The 22,162-nt window shown below is 36.6% G+C and overlaps 1 protein-coding gene across 1 annotated transcript in view; it reads right to left on the minus strand.

Annotated features, from left to right (window-relative positions):
• The window catches only part of ATP6V1A (ATPase H+ transporting V1 subunit A), a 37,102-nt gene extending 17,881 nt beyond the window's left edge, over positions 1–19,221 (minus strand). The window contains exons 1-2 of the mRNA XM_039366682.1: positions 18,939–19,221; positions 716–814 (exon numbers count right to left, since the gene is read on the minus strand). Of these exons, the coding sequence (XP_039222616.1) occupies positions 716–797 (82 nt within the window). The 5' untranslated portion in view covers positions 798–814; positions 18,939–19,221. The remainder of the gene's footprint in view (positions 1–715; positions 815–18,938) is intronic.
• Between the last annotated feature and the right edge of the window lie 2,941 nt (positions 19,222–22,162).

Below are 22,162 nucleotides of genomic sequence, written 5' to 3' on the forward strand. Positions count from 1 at the left end.
AATTGGAAAAAGGGCAGAAAGACCTCTGAGAAAGGTAAGGACTTCAAATGAAATACCAGTACTGAGACTAGGAGGTACCCATTAAAGCAAAGGTCTAGTAATTTGAAAAAGAATTTTATGCAAGGATTTTACACGTGCTCTGAAGCATATAAGTTGTCTTCAATTTATGACCAATCATTTAATGTAAATGTAATCATAAAATGTTGCAGCAGATCCACCCCTACCCGTTACAATACCATATTTTGGGCACTTGGCAATCTCTTCGCATTTAAAATTATTGCCCAGTGCCTTGTAATCATGTCATTGCCAACTGATTCCAATCATTTATTGACTACCATTTGCAATCTTCTCTGCCAGCTTCATCAGAAAGTCAATGGGGAAGTTGGCAGGGAAGGTTGCAAATGGAGACAACATTGGATTTGCGGCTCTTTCCCCACTGCACCATGGAATTCCCCTTCCCCTCCATGCAAGGAAGGAAAATCTTCCCATGTTCTGGAGGAATGGACCTCAACACTAGCGAACATCATCATTCCAGAAGGCTCAAAACAGCAAAAGGCAAACATTTAGGACAGAACCGTGCTCTATTCTGTTCATGTCCACACAGAGAATAATAACAAGTATAAAAATATCTCCACCATAGTGAGAGATTCTCATAATGTTTACTATGTGAAAGAGGAAGGCAGAGATTTCTCAGCGAGAACAAAGCATTACTTACCAGGCCCTGAGACTCCATAGACATAGCCAAATATGTTTTCTCTATCTTCATCACGGATTTTGGGGAGTTTAGAGAAATCCATCTTAAATCTTCAATAATCTGGAAAATGAGTGCAGATAATAGGGCATGGGGGGGGGAGAGAAAATATTTAATCTTCAGATTTGCAAATCAGTATGTAGCAAAGCAGAATAGATGTCATTAATCATTACCACCAGTAGAGTTTCTGAACATAACATATATTATAACAAGTAAGAGAATGTTACTTGTAATATTATCTTACTTGTGACCCTGTCAGTCAATTAACGAATTTGCATTCTCTTCCTATGTTCATTTAATATTCTCTATAACATGTGTAGAATGGAATATGACTATTTGAGTGCATAAGTAACAACAACAACAACAACAATAATAATAATAATAAAGTTGGAAGGGACCTTGGAGGTCATCGAGTCCAACCCCCTGCTCAGGCAGGAAACCCTACACCATTTCGGACAAATGGCTGTCTAGTTTCTTCTTAAAAACTTCCAGTGTTGGAGCATTCACTGCTTCTGGAGGCAGGCTGTTCCATTGGTTAATTGTTCTAACTGTCAGGAAGTTTCTCCTTAGTTCTAGGTTGCTTCTCTCCTTGATTAGTTTCCATCCGTTGTTTCTTGTCCTGCCTTCAGGCGTTTTGGAGAATAGCTTGACTCCCTCTTCTTTGTGGTAGCCCCTGAGATATTGGAACATTGCTATCATGTCCCCCCTCATCCTTCTCTTCGTTAAACTAGACATACCCAATTCCAGCAACCGTTCCTCATATGTTTTAGCCTCCAGTTCCCTAATCATCTTTGTTGCTCTTCTCTGTACTCTTTCTAGAGTCTTAGCATCTTTTTTACATCGTGGTGACAAAAACTGGATTCAGTATTCCAAGTGTGGCTTTACCAAGGCATTGTAATGTGTAATCACGTGATCTTGATTCTATCCCTCTGTTAATGCAGCCCAGCACTGAGTTGGCTTTTTTGGCAGCTGCAGCACATTGCTGGCTCATATTTAAGTGATTGTCCACTAGGACTCCGAGATCCCTCTCACAGTTACTACTATTGAGCAAGGTACCCCCTGTACATTTGGTTTTTCTTGCTTAAATGTAGAACCTTATTTTTTTCACCACTGAATTTTATTTTGTTAGATAGCGCCCAGTGTTCAAGTCTGTCCAGGTCCTCCTGTATCTTAAGCCTGTCTTCTGGAGTGTTGGCTATTCCTGCCAGCTTGGTGTCATCTGCAAATTTGATGAGTTCCCCATCTATCCCCTTGTCCAATCGGTGATGAACATATTGAAGAGCACTGGGCCTAGAACAGAGCCCTGGGGCACCCCACTACACACTTCCCTCCATGTAGATGCAGTTCCATTGAGGACCACACGCTGAGTATGGCCGGTCAACCAGCTACAAATCCATCTGGTGGTGATGCTGTCTAACCCACATTTTTCTATCTTATCGAGTAGTAGGTTGTGATCTACTTTATCAAATGCCTTACTGAAGTCCTACTAAATTATGTCCACAGCATTCCTCTGATCCATTAATTTTGTCACTTGGTCAAAGAATGCAATAAGGTTTGTCTGGTATGATCTGTTTTTGACAAACCCATGTTGGCTTTTAGTAGTGATTTTGTTTGCCTCTAGGTGTTTGCTGATTCGTTGTTTGATTATCTTTTTCAGAATCTTCCCAGGTATTGAGGTCAGGCTGATAGGTCTGTAATTTCCTGGATCCATTTTTTTTTTTCTTTTTTGAAGATGGGAACTACATCAGCTCTTTTCCAGTCCCCTGGTAGTTCCCCAGTGCTCCAAGATCTTTGAAAAATATAATTCAGTGGTTCTGAGATCACATCTGCCAGTTCCTGTACCTGCATCTTCTCAGATCTGCAGTCTTAAAAATTTCACATTTGAATACAGGTAGTCCTTGACTTACAACCACAATTGAGGCCAGAATTTATGTTGCTAAGTGAGAAATTTCAGCAGAAATAGCAAATCTCTCTCTCTCTCTCTCTCTCTCTCTCTCTCTCACACACACACACACACACACACACACACACACACACCTGTTTCTATTCTTTTTAGAGGATTTTGTAAGATAACATTTCCCCATTCATACAGTCAGTGGTAATATTTATTGTTATACTTCAATACAGCATTACGACCTGTGGCTCAAGAAGAATCCGTGGCTAGAATTTCCTTTTTTCTTTGAGCTTAGGGTAATATGTGACTCACAACCTTATGAAATAAGAACTTCCAAGTATCAGCTATCTATATTTAGTCTGGTGTGCTAAACTGTGAAATGTGAGTGGCAACCTTTTAAAAAGCTTGAAAAGTATTGAAAATAAAATTTAAAAATTAATTTATAACAGCATGATGAACAATCAAGTGATTGTTTCTTCCCACTGACATTAGATCCTAATTCATTTCCAAAGAGAATTCCAAGAGTTAGTATTGATTTTAATATCTTGAACAGCTTGGAGTGATTCTATAGTAAGGCCACTTTCCTTATGTCTAACTAAAACTGACTAAAATCCTTTCACTGGTTTTTTAATATTATTATTGAGGGATTATTTTTAATCTATTTAATCTGCCAAGAATTTTTTTTGATAATAGCTGAATTAAATCAATCGTAAAGAAGACAAATCTTATCTCTTAGTTGCCTTTTCATTTCCCTTTCTCCCTGAAGGAGATTCTACTATTCAATACCTCAATAAATCAGCCATTTATTACTGCTACATGTAAAGCCTCATTGGTTCCAAAGTTGAATTTGGGCAGCTGGAAGAACTCATCTGAAAAGATATGGGCTGGTGGATCTCTTTGATGGTGCTTCTATCTATTTGCCTATGTAGGGGCAATACCATCATCAAAAACTCTCTTGTGGTACACCCTGCCTGCCTGCCAGTAGTTCCATAGTTCAGTGAAGTGCTTGGCACACCTGTTTGGTTTGCATAGGCAACCTGAGTCTCATTTAAGAAACAGCAAGATATCTTGATATAAATTTTTGCTTTTATTTTTTCCCATTCTAAAAGAAATGTATTTCTTATAAAGTGGTTTTGAAAGTATCTATGATTTTATTCTTCCCGTGCCACAGAAAGGCATGCCAACCAATTTGTAGGCCATGCCCCTCTAGGTATAATAGTCTTTTATTTCTAAGCATTATCCATTCTTTAAGCCAAGTTAAAATAGTTGCTTGGTAGTATAACGTCCAGTCCGGCAGTCCAAATCCTCTACTTTCTTTCGCTTCTTGTAACATTTTCAGTCTGATTCTAGCTTTTTTTCCTTGCCAGATAAATTTCAGTACTGTTGTATTTAGTTCATCAAAAAATACCAGTTTTACAGTTATCGTTTGGAATAGAAAAAGTATTTTCGGTAAGATATTCATTTTCACTGTTGCTATTCTCCCCAGCATTGAAAGTTATAAATTTTTCCACTTTTCCAAATCCAATTTTATTTGTTTTAGCAATCTTACATAGTTGTCTTCTTTTATTGTTGCACACCTTGCTTTTAATAAAGTCCCAAATATTTAACTTTTTTAACTATTTGAACATTTTTTTTGCTAGTTGTTTTTTTTGTTTTTCTGTTAGATTTTTTTTAGCATTTAGTCTTTTTTCTGTTTATTTTCAACCCTGCCACTTCTCCAAATTCCTCTATTTTCTCCATAAGTTTAGTGCTTGTTTCAAGCGGTTCTTCCAAAATAAAAACCAAATCACCTGCAAGTGCTTGTAGTTTATATTTTTCATCTTTTATCTCCAGTCCTTTAATTTTTATATCTTGTTTGATGTTTCTATTTAATACTTCCAGTATTAGTATAAATAATAATGGAGTTAGTAAGCATCCCTAACTTGTGCCTTTTTTAATATCAAAATTTTCTGTAAAGTCACCATTTACAATTATTTTGGCTGTTTGTTTATGATAAATTGTTTTAATTACATTTATAAAGTTTTCTCCAAAATCCATTTCCTCTTGTTGCTGAAACATAAATTGCCAGTTTATGTTGTCGAACGCTTTCTGTGAATCAAGAAATATTAAAGCCATCTATTTCCCTGGATGAATTTCATAGTATTTTAAAACATCTAGAATCATTCTTAAATTATTTTTTATCTGTCTTTCAGATAGAAAGCCATTTTGGTCTGTTGTCATGGTTGTCAACACTGTAAATATTGGATGTTCCCGCTCTGACAACTGATGAAAATTGCAGCCATTTTTTCTCCCAGGCCCCTCAGCCCGCCAAAACCTTATCAGAATACATTCTGAGTTCCCACACTTCTACATTGTTATGGCTAGCTAAACCCTCAGGCATTTACCCCATCCCCTTTTCTACATCTGAACTCTAAAAGAATAGAAAAGGCACATTAAAAGCAAAAGTAAAAATGGCTGCTGGTTCTCAGTCGTGAGAGCGATGACATCCATTGTCACAGCGTTGATATCTGTATGTATAAATTTGGTCAGAAACTTTTTTAGTCTTTCTGCTATTATTGAGGCGAAAATTTTATAATTTACATTTAATAAGGTACGTAATTTTTTATTTGCATTAGATGAGAGTGTTCTTTGGGTATTAGGGTAATATTGGCTTCAGTCCATGTATTTGGTATTTTAGCCTCGAAAAGTGTTTTATTGCACAGTTCTTTCAATATTGAGCTTAGTATATCCTGTAATGATTTATAAAGCTCTGCAGGTAATCTATCTGGACCCAGAGTCTTATCATTTTTTTTTTTTGCCTTTTTATAGCCTCTATAATCTCCATCACTGATATTTTCCCATTTAGTATATTTTGAATATTCTCTGAAATTTTTGATAAAGTCTCTTTTTTTAAATACTGCTGTATTTTTTCTTTTGAAATTTCGTTTGCGTGTAAAGTATCTTGTAATAGTCTTTGATAATTTTTTTAATTGTCATCATTTTGAAACTGTAATTCACCTTTTGAGTCTTGTAACTTGTTTATCAGTTTTTTCTTTTTCTTTTTTCAGTCTATATGTAAACCATCTCCCCGGTTTATTGGCATTTTCAAAAAAGTTCTGTTTAGCCCTTTTAATCTGTTGGGCCATTATTTCCATCTCAGCTAGGTTTAATTTTTGTTTTATTATCTCCATTTGCTTAAGTATTTTCTTTTGTGGGTCCATTTGTAATTCTGATTCTAACTTTCTGAATTCTTCCTTCAAATTTAACTGTTGTTTCTTTTCTTTATTCTTTTTAGCAGTATGTTATAGCCAATCCTCTGAAATATGCTTTAGCTGTGTCCCACACATTTTTAAGTGATGTCTCGTCTGTCTTGTTTATTTGGAAAAAAAAGTCCATTTGCTTTGTTGCTAGTTGTATGAATTCTTTTTCTTTCAATATAGATTTGTTCAAGGACCATCTTATTTTTTTTCTTGGCTCCTTTCCAAATCATCTTTATTGGATTATGATCTGCCCAGATACTAGTTTCTATCTCAATTTCTTGTATCACTGTGCTAAGTTCCGAGGATGTCCATATCATATCAATTCTAGACCATGATTTATATCTATACATTTGATTAAATGTATATTGTAGTTTCTTTGGATTTTTTTCTCTCCATATATCTTGGATACAGAGTTCTTCTGCCATTTTAAAAAATGCTTTAGGTAACATATTTCTTCCTTTCTTCCCTTGTTTAGTGTTTTTATAGTCCAAAGTTCCATCTATTATTGCATTGAAGTCTCCCATTATACAAATGGAAGCATTTACTTACCCAAATTTAATTAATTATGACAAAGTTGTGACCTATAAATATATTTTGGACAATGAAGGGAAATTGAAAGACAGATAAGGTTTACAAGAACAAGGTATTGATCTATCATGGTGGCCATTTTTGCAAATCCGAACAAGATATGAAAAAGATGCTAAAACAATGGGATTCTATAAAGAACAGACAGAATTCGATCAGATACTGCTAAAACAGATGAAAAACTTATTAAGAAACTATAAATATCTGTTAAGCTTAAAGATGAAAGAGGAACAAGTAAAAGAAACAATGATAACATGGGCAAAGAACTTTGGACATAATATAGAATTAGAAAACTGGCAAAGTTTATAGGAAATGCTAAATTAACGAAAGGAGTGGCATTTAAAGAAAACTTATATAAAATGTTTTACAGATGGCATTTAACACCAGTGAAATTAGCGAAAATGTTTAAAAATACTTCAAACAAGTGTTGGAAATTCAAACAAAAGCCAAGTACCTATTACCATATCTGGTAGACATGCCCTAAAGCTGAAAGATTTTGGTCAAAAATACACTTATGGTTGGAGAAAATGATTAAAAAACAAATAGATTTCAAGCCAGAATTATTTTTGTTAGGAATAATAGGAGCAAATTATGAGAAAGACCAGGGCTTTTTTTCTCATAGAACGCCCAGAACAGAGTTCCGGCACCTTTTTGGGATGGCACCTTATAGGGTAGGCAAGGCGGGTTGTATGACGTGTGAGTTCCAGCACCTTTTTCTTTTTTTTTTAGAAAAAAAGCACTGAGGAAGACTGTATATATTTAATTTGACATGTACTAACTGCAGCAAGAATTGTATTTGCCCAATATTGGAAAAATGAAAACTTACCAACTGAAGAACTAATTAAGAAAATTTTAGAGTGTGCAGAAATGGATAGATTGACTTTAAAGATAAAAGAGAAAGAAGATTCAGTGTGTTTTAGAACATGGGATAATTTTTATCAATGGCTAGAAAAATGAGTTAGAGAGAAATAAATGTGATATGTAACATTGAATATATACTAGTAAGACTATTGAGTGATTAATTAGCATATTGTTTATAACAATTAATTATCATTCATTATTTTTTAAATATATGAACCCAGACAACATGCTGTTTGCTAATTATTAAGAATGTCATTTTAAAAAATCCTAACCCCAACCCCAACCCCGACCCCACCCTAATCCTAATCCTATAAAAATTAATAAAATATATATATTTAAAAAAAGAAACAACAAGATAATCAGAGAATTCAAGAGTCTTTTAAAATCAGTCAAGGTGATTTGACAATTCAAGCAGTAAGCACATTTTCTCAAACACATATATCATGGATAATATTATATATGTAGTTTTTGAAATATTATTTATACTGAACCAGAACATCCTGCTTTCTAGATTTCAATTGCCAACTACTGATCTGCCAGAAACAAGTATTCAGTATCTTATGTTTGAATTCCTTCAACTCTGAACAGCCAAAAACATAAGTACATTCCCCATTATTTTGAATAATAAAAATTCAACATTAAAATAACTGCTAGTTTTTAAAAATATTTCAACCATTTCCACACTATTTAGTAGACTAAAGACTGGCAAGATAGTGATGACTAGCATCACTGTATTCTCACAAATTCGCACTGCACCAGTTAAAATACCTAACAGCTGCGAATTAAAAAAATAAATCTCAAAAACCTTTCAGCAACTGGAATTATTTCAGACTGAAGCTGAAGAAATTAAGCACCTTAATTTCCCCATAATTCTGACCTATTGTGGCAAAAATAACATATAGAGTATGTAATATTCCCAGCCAATCAAGAAAAGAGAAAAGGGAAATGAAAAATAGTTCTTGTTGATTAGAATGGTGAAGAGTTCAAGGACAGAGGGAAGGCAGGGTACAGAGGTTCTGAATGGTGGAGAAAGAATCAAGAGACAAAGATAAACTGGAGAGATAGCAGAGAAGACCCATACAAGCCATGAAAAATAAGTTTTTAAAAGTGTCTTGTGAGGGAGAGAAAGAAAAGAACTAGAAATTTTGCATTAATAGAATGCAGATCATTTTGAACATATGAACATCATATGAGTATGATGCAGCACTAAGTAAACCCTCCAAAACAGATCAAGAATATGTTCCAGAAAACAGAAACTGCAAACATTACAGTGAAAGATTCAATTCTAAGAAGAAAATATAACACAATAATTAATTCTGCTTTTGTCTGTTATTCTTCCTACAAATTTCTACATTTTCAGTATTTTATCATACAGTTCTCTAGCTGTTAAGTTCTACATTTCCAATAGATGCATAGGAGTTGTAGAATAAATACATATGTCTTTGCCATTCTTTAAAAAAAGCTACTGTACTCATTTACAATACATTTATGTATAATATGACATGTTGATTGCTCCAGATCTATTTTAAGTATATTAAATAGCCAATTTATAATGCAGTGCTCCAAGAAGCATACCAATATAAACTATTCTCCATTTAGATTTTTCTATCTCAATGTTAAAAGTACCACGTCATTTAGATATTATTTTGGGATAATATTGTGATATCTAACATCATTTGTGATATTTTAAGAGACGGAAGCTTTTAGAGTAGTGAAATTATGTTTCTCAATTATAATTCACTTCAGAATCAATCTCTTCCAAAGAATTTTATAGTAAAAATACAAGCTTGATCTTACCTTAAATATCCACCAAGATTATAAAGTTATAAAAGGAATCTCTTAAGTAATTAGAAACTGGAAATAATTTGCTTTGCCCGAAACTCTTACAAATATGTCAAAAAAGAGTTTACACACATATAGCTGAGAAATAATCACTTGACTTGATGACTCATCAATTTCTCCACGAGGACTGTTGCAGTTGCAAATATATTGTTAAAAGACCAACTAGCTTCAAAGTTTTTAAGACTTTCAGTACATTATGGTAGTCCTCATCCTATGACCTTAATGGAACCCATCCCTCCCTCTCTTTGATGCGGTTGTTAAACACCACGTGAATTGTTAAGCAAACGTTGGGTGCCTCAGGGGTGGGTAGAGTCCCAGGAAGCCTAGCACAGGCACAGGTCCACTTTCCTCGACCCTCTCAAGGCCTCTCCCACCCCCCAAAATACCCCATACTCCGCTTCCTGCCCCTCTGGCTTCCCACAGCTCTTCGGCCTGTTTCCCTCTCAATGGACTCCTGCAGGCCTTCCCCCTGCACTGGACCCTCCCAGGGCTTGGGCCCCCTGTCCATCCCAACACCCCTGGCATACTTACCTTTTGAAGATCTCCAGAGCTCCATGTAGGCCAGAGAGAAAGCAATAATACAATCTTAGGGAAGCAGAGCAGATCATTCCATTCCTGGGTTGTACGTCTCAGGGACATTGAGAGACGAAATGGCCTGCCCTCTTTCCTCAATATGAGATTGGAAGCTCTGGAGATCTTCAGAAGATAACTACACGATGGATGAAGGGGAATGGGAGGAGCCCCAAGCCCTGTGGGGACCCAGTGGGAAGGAAAAGCAGGCGCAATGCCTGTAGGGACCTGGCAGAACAGGATGGTAGAAGGAAATAGGTGGAAGGTCACTGTTACATCCCTGCAGTTGGTTGTAAAGGCAAATGACCACCGGGGCATTGCAGCAGCCGTAACTTTGAAACAGAGATGTAAATGCCTTTTGGGAGGTCTGTTGTATCTCTCAATGGTCACTAAGCAACCAGTTGTAAGCACAGGACTACCTGTGCAGGATAATAACATCCACCTATCAAAAGTAAGATAAATCTGTCATACGCTCAATAAAGATTTAATGTGTTTTACTATACTTTTTGTTACCTTGATTACAGTACAAAGAGGTTTTCAGATCATAACAAAGTTATTTGCTGTATCTTTCTTCTTCACAGATCAGAGCTAATAGCTGAATAACATTTTTCCACTTTGAGAAGATATCTTCTATTTATGTCTTAGCAGTGCTTATTGTATTTAGTTATGTTGGGATGGTCCAATGATGTCACTATAAAATGGTAATCCAGCTATGATAAAATTAGACCCATGATTTCACTTATAAGCATTTTTGTCCATTTCAAGTTCTTGAGTCTTGGCTTCATTCTATCAGAATTCTACTTAATTCTGTGCAGTGCTTTTTTATAAAAAAAAAAAAAAAGGTGCCAGAACTCACACACGTCATACAACCTGCCTTGCCTACCCTACAAGGTTCCATCCAGAAAAGGTGCTGGAACTCCGTTCTGGGTGTTCTATGACAAAAAAAAAAGCCCTGATTCTATGTATTTAGAATATATTGACATAGTATATCTTATACTATTTATTTACTAAAATTTACAACTGTGAAAAATTCAAGTTTTCTGACAGTGATATGAACATTTTAAAGTTATTATAATAGAAGGTAACTGTGAATTGTTATTATTTAAAATAATTGCAGCATAATTTCAATTTTAGAAACTGCTCTTCTAAAAATCATCTTATATTAAATGCAAATGACATCCATTAAGAAGATTAAAAAGTACGTTTAAAGGAAATCAATCAAGTAGATAAAGTAGATCACAACCTACTACTTGATAAGATAGAAAAATGTGGGTTAGACAGCATCACCACCAGATGGATTCATAGCTGGCTGACTGGCCGTACTCAGCGTGTGGTCCTCAATGGAATTACATCTACATGGAGGGAACTGAGTAGTGGGGTACCCCAGGGCTCTGTTCTGGGCCCAATGATCATCAACATCTTCATCAATGATTTGGATGAGGGGATAGATGGGGAACTCATCAAATTTGCAGACGACAACAAGCTGGCAGGAATAGCCAATACTCCAGAAGATAGGCTTAGGATACAGAAGGATCTTGACAGACTTGAAGCACTATTGGGCACTATCTAACAAAATGAAATTCAATGATGAAAAAAGTAAGGTTCTACATTTAGGCAAGAAAAACCAAATGCACAAGTATAGTTTAGGAGGTACTTTGCTCAACAGTAGTAATTGTGACAGGGATCTCAGAGTCCTAGTGGACAATCACTTAAATATGAGCCAGCAGTGTGCCACAGTTGCCAAAAAAGCTAACGCAGTGCTAGGCTGCATTAATAGAGGGATAGAATCAAGATCATGTGAAGTGTTAATACCACTTTACAATGCCTTGGTAAGGCCACACTTGGAATACTGCATCCAGTTTCGGTCACCACAATGTAAAAAAGATGTTGAGACTTTAGAAAGAGTACAGAGAAGAGCAACAAAGATGATTAGGGGACTGGAGGCTAAGACTTACAAGGAACGATTGCTGCAATTGGGTATGTCTAGTTTAATGAAGAGAAGAATGAGGAGAGACATGATAGCAATGTTCCAATATCTCAAGGGTTGCCACAAAGAAGAGGGACTCAAGCTATTCTCAAAAGTACCTGAAGGCAAGACAAGAAGTAATGGATGGAAACTAACCAAACAGAGAAGAAACCTAGAACTAAGGAGAAACTTCCTGACAATTAGAACAATTAATCAGTGGAACAACCTGCCTCCAGAAGCTGTGAATGCTCCAATACTGGAAGTCTTTAAGAAGAGATTGGACAGCCATTTGTCCGAAATGGTGTAGGGTTTCCTGCCTGAGCAGAGGGTAGACTAGATGATCTCCAAGATCGCTTCCAACTTTATTGCTGTGTTGTTGTTGTTATTCAATTTTATTATGGTCACAATCACAAACTAGCATTACAAATAAAAGCATTAAAACAATACTAATAGTAAAAAATAAAAATTAGACAAAATAATACATTACGATTAGTGGTGGATTGTTATGGGGAAATTAGAGTCCTCCTAATTTTGTATACAGCATAACAGTTTAGCCACATTCAGAAAAACTACTTGGTACTGATTTGATAACAGTAGTTGTCCTGTAAAAAAGATCAGTATTTCCTGGATATTTTATGAGGTGAGATGTTATAAAATATAAACTGAGTCCCTGAGCCCTTAGAGAAGATGCAGTATAGCAGGATGTGAGCTGGAGTTTCAATGGCCCCTTGTCCACAGGGGCACAATCTCAGCTCATATGGTATTCTTTTTGTATCGGCCCTCCCAAACTGCTGTGGGAAGTGCGTTGCAGCACATTAAGGTTAATGGCCTTCGGATTTGGGGGACAGTTGTTTGATATAAATATCTCACTGCTGTAAAAGGGGGATTTGACTGCTCAAAAAAATGTTCTTGTAAAGAGCAGCCCAATCTTGTTAGTTTTCCAGATCTTTAATATGTTGTTTGAGTGCACTAAGTGCACACTCATACCCCATCATCAAAAGCACTTCCCTGGAGAAACCAAGATATTGGAGTTTTTGTGAGATGGTCCTGAACCATACTGATTCAAAATTGACTTCTATAAGGAGAGAACTCAAACCTGCAGGGGAAAGCAGGAGTTTTAACCAATGTGCAAAAATGTAAATCCATGCACCTGTTTCGATTTTGGCTAGTCTTGCCTCCCACCTTGTACTACATTTGGGAACTACCTGAAATACGGTTCTCATTAGGAATTTGGATTGCGCCTTTTCCAGATGAGTAAAAGAGGAGTAAAGTCCCAGCTGAGCACCAAAGATTAAAACTTCAGTGCTACTGGAATATACTCCTCTGGGAATTTATTTATTTATTTATTTGCTGTTTTGGGGCATTTTGGATGACATAATTTTGATGTGCACTGCATTTAGTAGAGCTACAGATTAAAGGAAATGTTTTACTATACTGGAATTTCTTCAGAATTATTTTTCCTTCTAGTACAATGAATTGTTTGAATTTCATGCCATATGCACTGCTGAAATACTAACATGTTCACATTCAGAAAAGACACAATACAGTATTAGATCCTTGACAGCTGTCTCACAAGAGACCAGAAATAATCATGCTGATTTATTCATTCTTCCCAACTCTGACACAAACTAGAAAAAATGATTAATAGTGAAACATCCATGCGTGATCTCTATCAGTCTGATGCTCTGAGTTGTTCCATTCTACTAAATGATAAAGTACCATCAAAGTCAATTTTCCAAAGCCAAATTAAGAGAAGAGTTTATGGATTTTATAAAAAAATATTCCATAATCTAATCAGTATCTTTGGAACTAAATTAAATAAGAGGAACATGGAAGTGAAGTTGCCATTTCTAAACCCAGCAACAGGCTCTGATATTCAACAAAACAACCTGTTACTCCAATTTCAGCAAGTGTAAGATGTGTGGACCAACTTCCAGATTTCCCCAGTCTACACATCTTAAAATTACCACGGTTGAAAAACACTGCTCCTTAAAGTCCAATTGCATTTGGAATTTCCAAATATTCCACAAAAGGTAACAAAATATCCAAGTCGCAGAAGGGAAACCACTAATGCTGAAAAATATTCAACATGGACAAAACATGGATCTTTATTAATCTACAGACACTATGAAAGTACAATACAAAAACTATAAATACTGTTGAAACATATAACCATCTCCTTGCACAATAAATTTGCACAAAAAACCAGATTCATATGTAGGCATCTTAAAGAATCAAGAATATACAGCCCATTAAAACCAGTATATGGATAACATGACTTTATACAACACCATTTATATAAGCAGTCTCCACCAAAAAGACAATCATGTGAACACAATACTGCACATAATGATAAATGATAAACCTGAACAAACCTCCAATTCATTAAAGAAACTCAAAAATTCTATACCAATGGTTCTCAACCTTTTTAATGCTGCGACCCCCCAACCGGTCGTAAGTCGAGGACTACTCAATTGGTGCAGCACCATTTGCAGAATGGGACTTTTGGCGGGCTCAGCAGGGCAGAGACAGCCTGGACAATTCCTATTGGCTTTTGAAAGCCAATAGAATTCGACTCTATTCAAGAGAGTCTATTCTATTGGCTTTCAAAAGCCAATAGAATAAAAGGGAGTAGCACAGCTAAGGAAAAGGGGGGGAAATGGCAGACTGCGTTGTTTGGCGACCCCCGTGAAATGGTCATTTGACCCCAAATGGGGTCCCGACCTACAGGTTGAGAACCACTGTTCTATACAATGTTGACATACCATGCTAAGTCATGGTTTACTGAAATAATAGAAATGGCTTGATTCATACAGCTTACTAAATTACACAGTGTTATTTACAAAGTTCAGTGGCTGGATTCACACACACACAAAACTTTGGTTGCACGGTAATTCTTGAAATCTAAACAAATCCCTCAACAAACCAAAAGCACACTCACAAATACAAAAAAATGTATTTTGACAAGGCTGGATTTGACGGGATATCCTCTGGCTATTAACAAAAGAAACTGAGATAAAATTAATCCAGGATTGATTTTACTAATTTGTAAGATGATTATATTCATCTACAATAGACGTCAAACACAAGGCCTTGGGGCTGGATGTGGCCCACGAAGTGGTTTCATGTGGCCCACGAAGCCATCCTGGAAACAGTGAGGGAACGGCCCCCACTGCCTTGGCCCTGGCCCAGTCTGGCCGGGAGCCAATGTACAATTTTGTGGTGGCCATCTATGCTGAAAGGCATTCAGTCTTAGCTCCACAAGGCCGTCTAGAAACAGTGAGGAACCAGCCCCTGCTGTGTCAGTCACGCCCCGAGTGCATGCTGGGAAGGTGTCACCCATTGTGAGGAATGAAGAAATGGACCATGCCTTGGCACTTGCTCTGGTCTCACCCCCTTCTGTCAGAGACCCTCAGATCTGTCCCACTCCTGCCCAGGCACCCTTGACGCGAATGATGTAGAGCTGGCCATGCCCACCCAGTAGGCCATACCCACTCCATCCACATCCACCCAGGCCCCCGAAGGCAACTGCAATGCTAACGCAGCCCTCAATGAAATTGAGTTTGACACCCCTGATCTACAAGGATTACACTAGTAATATATAATAACATATAATAACACTAGTGACTAAACAATGGTTAATACAGCAATTGCTTATTGCATAAGAGGTAATGCTGGGGTTTGCACAGAATATGGAATATACATTAATTATCTAGATTTATAATATTAATAAACCACATTTTAGCTTAAGAGGTTCTGTGAACTGAGCCTCTGGATTCAAGGATTATTAAATGATTTATTAAATAAACGCCAATTACTTGATACACACAGCACTGTAAAGCTAAATCTGACAGACTTGTTCAATAATACTGTGCTAAAATAAATCTTGGCTTAGTTCACAATTATGCAAATACAGCTCTAGACTTTCAAGTTAAACAAGAAGGAAAAAAGCAAAAAGTTCCATTTAAACAGCATTAGTCTGCCTACTTAACTTAGCCTGCAAGTTTAAGGAAGCTACAGGTCTATGTAAAAATGTAAGACAGAGAATGCTGAAAAAAGCTTATTTTATTACTACCAATAACCAAAATACAAACATTTACCACACTGTCAAGCACATATTGTGCTTAACTATTATTTGTCAGATAAACCCAAAAAACTGTTCATTAATCATGGGAGGCCAAAACCAGACTAATTATATCACTTAGCATAGTACGCAATGTGGTATGTAACTTAGCACATAGGAAGTAGATGGGTGTAATCTCAGAATCACCTAAATGGGGAGGGAAGTGATCAAAACATTTTTGCCTAGTCCCACAAATAACCCAGTCCTGTGCCATGAAGAGCTCTATATTGCACCAAGAAGCTTAGTGTGCCAGTGCAACTTAGGAACTAATGGTACAACTTAGGAAATAATGGTACTATATGAGAATGTAGGGGTGTACCCATAACTATCACGTTGCTGCACTCTGGACCAGTAGTAGATTCCAAGTAGTCATCCCATGTAAAGTGCACTGTAATAGTCCAAATGGGAAGTGATCAAAATATGAAGTAACCATGAGTTGGATCTCCAAATCCCAGAATAGATTTTTGCAAAAGCTTTCCTAACTCTAGCTCATGGGTAGGCAACCTTGGCTCTTTTATGACTTGTGACTTCAACTTCCAGAATTCCTGAGCCAGCATGGCTGACTCAGGAATTCTGGGAGTTGAAGTCCATGAGTCATAAAAGAGCCAAGGTTGCCTACCCCTGCTCTAGCTGCTAACTGCTCTTTGAGCAAGAGCCAAGAATCCAAGAACCTCTCATTGGGGAAGAGGTATCCCGTCTAGGGTTTATAGTGGAAGATCCACAGATCTGAAAGACCCTAAGATCCACAGCCATTCAACCCTGCTAGAATTAAGGGAAAATTGTCCACAGCTTCCAAAAACAGGGAACGAACCATGTTAGCTTCATTGGGTCAATAAGAGAGATGTATTGTAGCTGTGTATCAACACCACGTTGATGATACTTTACTCCATGTCAACAGATTACCTCAAATTAGTCAGAAGAAGTAAAAAATGTTGAAACTTCTTTGAAATAAGATACAGGAAGTATATCAATCCAATGAGAACAAAAACATGGAACAGCTTAGGAAACTGCTGTGAATTTTCAACTGAAATTAAGATACATGTATAGAAAGTGGAAAATGTTTGTAATCTTGAAGAAAATATACCAGTAAGTAACTCATATTTGCAAAATAAAATATGAAAAACTAAAGAATGATTGGAACTTTGGCTCAAAAAAGCTAAAAACAAAAAGATTTTTTTTAAAAAAAAATATCATTAGTATAAAAATTAAAGGTGTTTGCTCATGTTTGGGGAGGATGATAGAATACCACAGATGATGTGGAAAGGGGATTTTCCTCTATTTCCACTTTGCGTCCATCTTCTCAATGAACTGATGACTGATGAAAGACCAAGGCTACTGTACAGGTAATCCTGTACTTAAACCACAATTGAGCCCAAAATTTCTGTTGCCAAGCAAGACAATTGTTAAATGAGTTTTGCTCCATTTTACAACCTTTCTTGCCACAGTTGTTAAGTGAATCACTGTAATTGTTAAGTTAGTAATAGGATTATTAATTGAATCTGACTTCCCCGTTGACTTTGCTTGTCAGAGGATTGCAAAAGATAATCACATGACCTTAGGACACTATAATTATCATAAATGTATGCCAGTTGCCAAGCATCTGAATTTTGATTATGTAACCATGGGGAATGCTACAATGGTCATAAGTGTGAAAATGGTCATAAGTCACTTTTTTCAATACTGTTATAACTTCAAATGGCTGCTAAATAAATAAAATGCTGAAAAAAATCTGTGTCTCATGATTATGAAAGAAAAATGAAATAGAGTTTGGTTTTATTTTTGGCAGGGAATTAATTTTTCTATAATAGAAAACTAATAAATGAATAAAATATTAATGTACAATATATTAAAATGAAGTTAAGGAAAAAATAAAAAGCATCCTATACTTTAGAGCTTGGTTTTTTTCTTGTAACTGTATGACATGGGAACCCAGTCTGAGAAGTTAGACTTCTAAGATACAGAAAAGGAATTATTAGTCTTGCTCATGCAGCATGCTTTGTCATGATGTGACTTGGTTAGCTTCTGTTCCCTCTTTCTGTTCCTGTAGTTACAGCAATTGCACTAAGAGCATGAAAAAGAAAACATATGGGATTTGGAAAGAAGGAATACTGGTTGGAAAACTGGTAACAGTATGAAAATGGGTGGGAGAATTATCCAATAGAAAGATAAGCATTTTAGTAAAATATCACTTCAAACCTGCTCAGCTATTCAAAAGTGACTTGAATCCTATTTGACATAGCTGTCCCCAGTCTCACAAGGACAGCATTCTGTTCATTTGATTATATCACACTCGGTAATTTGGTAAATCAATTGGCGGGAAGATTTCATGGGACTCTATTTGCAGAGACTTTGCTCTTACAGATGCAGTGAAATAGAACTCTTGCTCATGTCCTCATATGGTATTCCACCCAACATGTGCTCTGATCTGCCCAATCATCACATCTGAGGCTCACACTGATGAATTTTATATTTATTACTTTTTAAGGAATGTTAACACCATACTCATGTAGTCAAATATCTTTAGCAAGTCATTGTGGAAAACTTTAATTAGAATCTGAAGTAAATTATAGAAAATCTGCATGTTAAGATTATCCATATTAAGACCAAAAGAGGCAAAACATAACTCTATGCAAAGGAAACTTAAAGGACAAGAACAAAATAGAATATCTACCCATTTCTTTGACCATTTAATCTCTTTTTTTATTTCTCTATTTTAATGACAGATAAATCTCAGCAATTAAGAAATTTACTAAGGAAAAATTTTCTGGGCAGAATATAAATACCTAAATGCAATAAAATAAAGGCAAAAACAGTCAGTGAATAAATCTCAAGACAATTAACCATCGACATATTTTTCTAAGATTATAACCTTACGAAAACATACAGAAAGCTACAGCTTATTAGAATCAATTGGGCTTCGCTTGGGTTAATATGAATAAAGCTGAAGTATAAAGAACACTTCATAAATGTGAATAAATGTGAAAAGAAAATAATAACCGGTACTATTTCCCATCTCTGATTAAAAAGGCTACGGTAATGAGACACTGCGGAGGAACTGGCTTAACGGTATGAATGAACCAGAAGCGTTTTGTCACAAAGAGGCTCACCCAAATAGTAATTGCTCCGAGGAGGGAAAGAATCTTTTGGCCAAGCGCAGAGGTCAGCTCCGGCCAAAGACTGGAGGCCACGGAGTAAATGGAAAGAAAAAGAAATCCCTGATCCGGAAGGCTCCCCTCCCTCGACGGAATTGCCCTTCGGGGAAGAAAGCGCAACCTCGGGCAAGCGAGAGCAGCAGCCCACGGGATACGCCCGTTCCGCAGCGCCGGCAGCAGCTGATCGCCCAGCCACCAATCGCGGCGACCTCCCCCTTCCCTCAAGAACGACCTTCCCCGGTAAGTCCAACGCGCTTGCGCCAAAGGAAGTTACGTCACGTGTTTTGCGTTTGCGTTGATCTGCGGCCTGCACGTTGTGTCCGTGTTTTGTATAACAACAAGAAAGGTGTTAAGGCTGGTACATCGTTGTCATCGTTCCTTGTCCTTTTAAATTCACACAAACGGGCAGAGGACGAGGATGAAAAATAGCGGAAAGAGTTCACGCGTGGACCCGTTTTTTTAATAAAATAAACCGGTGAAGGGATTTTATTGTGCTTATGATTTTATTATGTTTAAGCTTGATAGTGTTGTTTTGTAACTATTTTATATTGATACTAGTAGTGATATTTTGTAATCATTTTATATATAACTTTGTTTATGTAGGTGCTTTATATTGGGAAATTATTTACATAAAAGCAAATGTCTCATGCTAAATATACAGGAGATTGCTTACGAGATTGCTTATATGAAAGGAGCAATGTGAGATTCTGTGGTTCAGGAAATAAGGAGGGGGAAGGTGAGGAGCCTGGATTGATGTGTATGAGTCATCACCTTGGAATTTTTCTGTGCTTCCTTACTCCTGGTACAGAGAATTTAATCTCTTTGTTCTGGAAGGGTATAAAGAGTAGAAGAAATATTTTCTGTGTGTACCTTCATCCGTCTAAACCAGTGGTTCTCAACCTTTTTAATGCTGCGACCCCCAACAGGTCGTAAGTCAAGGACTACTCAACTGGTGCAGCACTGTTTGCAGAAGGGGACTTTTGGCAGGCTCAGCAGGGCAGAGACAGCCTGGACAATTCCTATTGGCTTTTGAAAGCCAATAGAATTAGACTCTATTCAAGAGAGTCTATTCTATTGGCTTTCAAAAGCCAATAGAATAAAAGGGAGTAGCACAGCTAAGGAAAAGGGAAAAAATGGCGGACTGTGTTGTTTGGAGACCCCCATGAAATGGTCGTTTGACCCCAAATGGGGTTCCGACCCACAGGTTGAGAACCACTGCTCTAAACAGCCACGAAGAGGGAGGAGGACACCCAGCTCTGTTTTGATCAAAATAAAAGTTGTTTTGTTGCTGAAACTTTGACTCAGGAGTTTCTTTGGCTTTTTAAAATTCCTGAGTAGCCCAGAGGAGTTTGTGAGGCTAGGTGGAAAACCTTACACCGGAATTCCATGACTTTGTACAGCATGCTAAATCTGATTTGCAAATCACATCAAGGCACAAATTGAAATATAATGTGAATGCAACTTAGTCCTACAAAGAAAATGAATGACAGCGCAGAGGTGGACAATCATTTTATTAATCCAAATGCCACAAAACAAAGGCATCAGATAAGCCTACAGTTTGCATGTTGTGACTATAATGTCTGCAATTTCAACTTATAACATACATTGTATTTATACATGGTGTTGTTCATTCGTTCATTGCATTATAGTGAATAATAATAGTAAAGTTGGAAGGGACCTTGGAGGTCATCTAGTCCAACCCCCTGCTCAGGCAGGAAACCCTATACCATTTTGGACAAATGGCTGTCCAGTCTCTTCTTAAAAACTTCCAGTGTTGGAGCATTCACCGCTTCTGGAGGCAAGTTGTTCCACTGGTTAATTGTTCTAACTATCAGGAAGTTTTCCTTAGTTCTAGGTTGCTTCTGTCCTTGATTAGTTTCAATCCATTGCTTCTTGTCCTGCCTTCAGGCACTTTGGAAAATAGCTTGACTCCCTCTTCTTTGTGGCAGCCCCTGAGATATTGGAACACTGAAGTGTTCCTTCACACAAAATCAGTTATAATTCATGTAATATTGTAAGAATAAACCATGGCTTAGAAATCACTTCTAAATTCTAACATGGTGAATTAAAAATAAACCAGGTTTAACTATATATGTCATCTCAAACTTGACATATGAGTTGTTAAATTGGCATACTTTTGATAAAAACTAATAGGAATATGTAATTTAGATAGATTGTTGTTAATTGCGAAGTTGTGTCCGACCCATCGCGACCCCATGGACAATTTAGATAGATAGATAACCTTTATTGTCATTTTCTACTGTGGGCACAATGGCACAAATTAAAAATGAAGTTCAGTTGCTTGCTCTCAGAGTTTACACATAACACGCATTTAAATGTACTATATACAACATATGTATAGACCTAAACCCTTACATATAATTTCAGTGAAGTATATGCAATATGTGAATTAGATCTGCTTTTAAAGGTAGAGAATACAAATAGCCTAAATTACACTAAAGTCCAAACAAGCAAGTCAAATTATGACTGCTTATTATTAAGCCCAGTAGCTGAAGCTGAACTTTCACAAACAAACCTATGAATTATGTTATATGAATACAATTAGTTTTAAGATGAAACCAAGCAAACCAGTTTTTTTGGCATATGTGAACCAAGTCAAAGCTGATTTGTGCAACACCTTAACCTTACGTTTTGTTACATTCAGAGAGATACCACTCCAGCTAACTTGAATATTTAGGATATACAAATCAGTGTGTTTATAATTAAACTCTTTTAAAGTTTAAGACACTGGGTGGATTATGTTTTATTGCTTATGATTGCATTATATTGAATTCCAAAATGATGCAATCACTCTCACCCGAAGTTCCAGCAACTTCAACTCCCTCTATCACTTCTCAATTAGTAAGAATTAGGTCCAGTATAGCTTTTTCTTTAATTTCCTCCTCTACCTTTTGGATGACAAAGTTGTCAGCTAGGTTGGTTAGGAATTTGATCTCCCACTTGCTGCAGAGTTTGTCTCAGTTGATATCAGGGTAGTTAAAATCTCCCTTTACTATTGTAGTATGTTTCCTACATACATTTGTTAGTTGTTTAGCTAAAAGTTCATCAATTTTTTCTGCTTGGTTAGGTTATCTGTAGTATAAACCTATAGCAATATTTTCTTTTTTCCTTTTATATTGATCCATATGGATTCTAGGAAGGTCTGTAGCTATTTTCTC

Source organism: Crotalus tigris, unplaced genomic scaffold (genome assembly GCF_016545835.1).
Source record: "Crotalus tigris isolate CLP2741 ecotype Arizona unplaced genomic scaffold, ASM1654583v1 scf7180000020347.5012614909:4044961, whole genome shotgun sequence".
Taxonomy (NCBI): Eukaryota; Metazoa; Chordata; class Lepidosauria; order Squamata; family Viperidae; genus Crotalus; species Crotalus tigris.